Here is a 4,787-nt window from a genome sequence, read left to right as displayed (position 1 = left end):
GCAATACTGCTGGAGGAAACCAGACACTTGAGTTTTTTCCTTAAAAAGCTGTTGGCGGTGGTGGTGGGGAAATTGGATTAACGATATCGGCACAGCAATACTGCGGGAGAAACCCAGACACTTTTTTCCTTAAAAAGCTGTTGGCAGTGGTGGTGGGGAAATTGGATTAACGATATCAGACGCAAGAACGAGCCGTGGAGCAAGCAGCGGGGCAGCAGAGGCTGGTGGTGGGGCACAGCTCCTCCTGAGGATGCTCAGCCCCTTCTCAAACCCCGTGGCCTGCCTTCCCCGGGGAGGCGTTTGAAAGCTTCGTTTGATTCCAGCGCCCTGCACAAAGCAGGCAGCTGATCTGAGAGTAAACATCTCCTGTGAGCCCAGCCAGGCGGACGAGGTCTGGAGCTGCCTGCAGCTCTGGGCAGGGTCCCCGGGGGAAGGAAGGGCTGCCTGCCCGGGTGACGGGGAGTCCCCGCGGTCGATAGGCACCTCGCCAGTTCTGCTCGTCGCCCGTCTCCGTGGGCTGGCTCGTCCGGCAGACCGGCTGCGGTGCTGCCAGGAGTCGTCTGGCCTGCCCGCAGCTCTGCCTCTGCCCGCTTATATGGGCAGTCACAGAGGTGGGGCTGAGCTCTTCGCCCTCCGTCAGCATCCCAGGGTTGGGGAGAGCGAGCGCTCGGGGTAGTGAGTAACGGGACCGTTTTCAATTCACTGGGACAAGATGGGAAGGAAGCTGGACCTCTCCAAGCTCACCGATGAAGAGGCCAAGCATGTTTGGGAAGTCGTTCAACGGGACTTTGATTTGCGGAAAAAAGAGGAGGAACGGCTGGAGTGAGTATCTGCCCTCTGCTTCGTGAGTTTGAGCGCAAACAAGCCGTAGCAGCAGATCCCTGTGTGTCCCGCTGCGCTTGGGTTGTAGGTGGAAAGCAGCTGCGGGTGAGGAGGAACAGCCAGGACCTGTGAAAATCAAATGTAGTGATTAATAGATCACGTTATCAGCAGCAAGGTGACGTGTTCGGGCTGTGAAGATGTAAGCTGGTGCTGTGCCATGGGCAGCGATGCGGATCCGTGTCATTACAGCTGTTTATGGGGACAAATATCTGGTTCCCACTCAGGAAATGCCTCTGTGGGGCTTGATGCTGGCATGGGACTCTGGGGGGAGGAAGGGGGAACTTACCACGCAGCAAAGGATGAGATTTGGCTCCCTTGCTTTTGTTTCATGTGATGATTCTTGTGCCTTCAGGATAGAGGGAGTATTCAGTGGGTCCTTGGAGTCCACAGAGTCCTGAAGAATCCTGGAAAAATAACTGAGTAGTAAACCTACTGTAGTAACCCTAAATATATGCTATACAGGGGGCCATGCCCTCCTGGGAAAGTTTTAGGGAGCCACAGATGGGGAAAAGATTGAAAATCAATGGAGCAGCAAAAGGATATATCACCTAAGTCCTTATAAACAGCGCATTTGACAAAAGCACTGTTTAAAAAACGTCTGGTCAGACTAGGTTAAATTTTGGGCATGAGAAATTGTGGGGTCTTAGGCTTTGTTAGCTACATTAGGCGTTGAATTTAATTTCTTAACTTTATTTCAAGAAGCTTTAGTGTCCCTGTTTAGGGTCTGGCCAAGTTCTTATTATCATCCCAAGGGGATGGCCTGTGCTTCCAGGACGGGTTTGGGCATTGCTGTATTCCAGTTGAGCCCTCGTACCCTCCTAGTTCTGAACTTTGTGAGCCAGGGCTGGTGCAGATGGCACGGGCGATGCCTGAGGACCTATCGGTTCTTCTATCAGATCCAAAGGGAAAAGTGAGGGGTGAGAGTCATCCTTCATTTGGGATATCTGCATCTGAGCTCTCAAAGCATCCCCCAAAAACTTGCCATCGTGGGTTTCCTTTCCGTATTACACCATTAGCCGTGAGAAGCTCCCAGTCACCTATTTTTGAACCTCCTGATTTTTTTTTTTTTTTTGGCCTAAGAAAACCCAGCCTGTGTGGGAGGCAGAGATAATTCAGTATCATTATCTACTGCCTTCCTCTGCTGCTAGCTCTGAGGTGCAGGACGGAGATCAGACAAGGGTGTTTTTAAAAAAATTACTACCCTGGAAAGCACGAATGTCTCCCTTGTGATGGATGTGAGCTCTGCCTGGAGGAAGGAGGTGGGAACAGACATTGCTGTGCCCTGCAGCAATGCAGTGGGCGAGGTGAATTCCTTACCTACTTGACCTTGTTGCCAGACTGGCTTATCCCAGTCTCTCTGGTACCCAGGAGGCTCCCAGATTGAGTGTCCTGGTATGGGAGGTTCAAGAGGCTGTACAAGGTAGGGGGAAGGTCTCAGGATGCTTCTACCTGGATGCTGTCTCCTTTAAGCAGTGTTCCCCAGCAGTCACAGCTCTCATTTTTCAATAATTTGTCATTTTATCCTGCCCCACAGAGGGCTGGTGTTAACGGTGCCTGGCACTGCCCAAGTCTCTAGGGCACAGCCAAGTCCATCCATCAGATATTTCTGTAATACCTGGCACAGACCAGACCACCCCTGTGGGAAAGCCTGCCATGCTCCTGCATGCCGGACACGGAGCTGCTCATGCGGCTTCAGCCTGTAGCAAGCTGGGACACGATGTGAGGTTATGGGAGACCCTGCAGCCAGTCCGCTCTGACCATCCTCATTTGCTTTTCTATTCACTGGGCTTGTCTCAACCTGCAGACTTGCAAGAAATGTTCCCCCCTGGCCCCAGCTTGGTCTTTTTCTTCCCTTTCTGCTACTTCTCTGCGCTTTCTTTTTGGCAGAAGCTATTCACCCACCACGGACAAAGGCTTCAGCTGGCCAGCAACTGCACAACCATGCGAGGGTAATGCTTTGCCCGAGAAATTAAATAATGGCCACTTTGTGAGGGTTCTCCCTGCTTCCTTCCATAAACCTCCCTGCCAGCAACACCCTGTTTTTGGGGATGGATCCCCACATCTCTCCTGGAGTTCAGCTGGACCAACCCCACTGCACTATGGCATCCCACCGCTGCTGATTTATTCTGCCGTGAGCGGAGCAGGGAAAGGGTTGTTCTGCACTCCTGCCAACAAGAGACAAGAAGTTCCTGCAGGTTTTAAACTGGTTTGGCTGAGACTTGCCCTTCCTTCGGAGGTCTCATGGGCAAGGGAGGGGGAGTTGAAGGGATCCGACTGGTCTCTGGGAACCAGAAAAAGCAGTCCAGTGAAGCAGATCCTGCTGGAAACATCACGGGAGTGGAAAAGGAGCACTGAGCCCAACCCAGGGGTTTTCTATTTGGGGGGTTGTTTTTTGGTAGCCACACGTAAATTTACTGCTGATCATTTGCACTGGGTCATTGGAAACACTGCTAGGATGGTGAATAGCTGAATATAAAAACTAGGTGCCCAGGTCAGTCTTTATACTGATTTTTACACGTCCCAGGCCTTTGGTTAACACAAGTTGGTACTGCTGCAGCCTAACAGTGAGCACAGCCTGCTGTGCTGGCAGCCAGCTGGCAATAAGTCTCCCCCGGAAAAAAACGAGAGCTGATCCCTAATGTGCAAACTGATTTGGTCAATCCGTGATTAGCTTGATTTTTACATTCACGTCGCTCCCTTCCCGACTCTGCCATGCCAGCAAGCCTCCTGCTGCAGTCAATCTGGTGTCAGCCCATCTCCCTGGCAGCTGGGGGGCACCGGGAGCATCACCTGAAGTCCTGTGGTCCCTGTAGCACTCCTGAAGCAGCCCCCACACCTGAATGCTTGAGCTTTTTGGCCGAGGTTGATGTTTGCTCTGGCAAATGCAGCTTCTGAACCCTGCCTAGACAGAAAACAACCTTCTAGGACCTTCCCTACAAGTCAAACATTGCCTCTCGGCCATAGCCCCAAAGGCAAACATACCCGAGGTAGTGCGTGGCATGGGGAACAAACAGAGAGCCTTTGGGTAGCACATGGGCAGTTCGGCAGGCAATTTAGCTGCCCCTGGCTGTCACTGGGCGTTCAAGCCTTGCACAGCCACCTTCTTGCACGGGGACCTGTGGATAGCAAAGGAATCTGGTAGGGATGGGCTGTCAGGAGAAGGTGATCTTGGAAAGCACTCATGTTGTCTGGGCTTTCACGGGAGCATCGTGAGCATCCCCTCCTGCTGTTGTCCTCTGAACAGCCAGGACCTCATTACACATCACTTCTGCCCTTAAAAGTCTCCACTGAATTTAGCACGGAAGGGCTAGATTAAAAACCTTTTTAATAGTTTTTGATCTCACACTGCCTTTTTATTTTTTCCTTAACAGAATTCCAGAAAGCTTTTTAATTCCCAGCTGCACTTCAGGCTCAAAGATGGTATTGGGTTGGGATGCAGGCAGAGATTTTGAGAAGAGTCTCTCTCCTGCTGTTCTTGGGATTTGTGATCAATACCCCACAAAGTGAATGGGACAGGTTTTGGCACATCCAGATCTAATCTTAAATTTAACAGCGGCAAATTCTAATGTACAGTAACCCATCCTGAATCTGGAGCCCTCTTTGTTCAGCTTATTTAACTCCTGAAATGTTGTTGATTAGATTTGCCCTACAGCTGTTTCCACAAGCTGCAGGACTGGACTGTCCCCTGGAAAATCATTCCTGAAACGATTATGACGGGGTTTGCCATGTGAGAGTTTGCACTGAAACGCTAACAAAGACAAGTTCCTGTGTTTTGGGATGTTTTCTGCAGGGAGCTGAAATGCAAGATCGACCAGGAGAGCAGCAAGAGAGAGTTCCTCACAAATCAGTCCCACCTCAACGAAACTCACTGCGTCCACTGCCTCCAGCCCTTCAAGTTCCTGCTG

At 51.2% G+C, this 4,787-nt stretch overlaps 1 protein-coding gene across 1 annotated transcript in view; it reads left to right on the top strand.

The window, feature by feature from the left end:
- The first annotated feature begins 712 nt into the window (after positions 1-712).
- Positions 713-4,787, top strand: part of MLPH (melanophilin) — a 26,359-nt gene continuing 22,284 nt past the window's right edge. Inside the window, exons 1-2 of the mRNA XM_010156120.1 lie at positions 713-822; positions 4,673-4,787. The exon at positions 4,673-4,787 is cut by the window's right edge and continues 98 nt beyond it. Coding sequence (XP_010154422.1) covers positions 713-822; positions 4,673-4,787 — 225 coding nt within the window. The remainder of the gene's footprint in view (positions 823-4,672) is intronic.

Source organism: Eurypyga helias, unplaced genomic scaffold, assembly GCF_000690775.1.
Source record: "Eurypyga helias isolate BGI_N326 unplaced genomic scaffold, ASM69077v1 scaffold7987, whole genome shotgun sequence".
Lineage (NCBI taxonomy): Eukaryota > Metazoa > Chordata > Aves > Eurypygiformes > Eurypygidae > Eurypyga > Eurypyga helias.
This window is presented reverse-complemented; position numbering and strand designations above follow the sequence as displayed.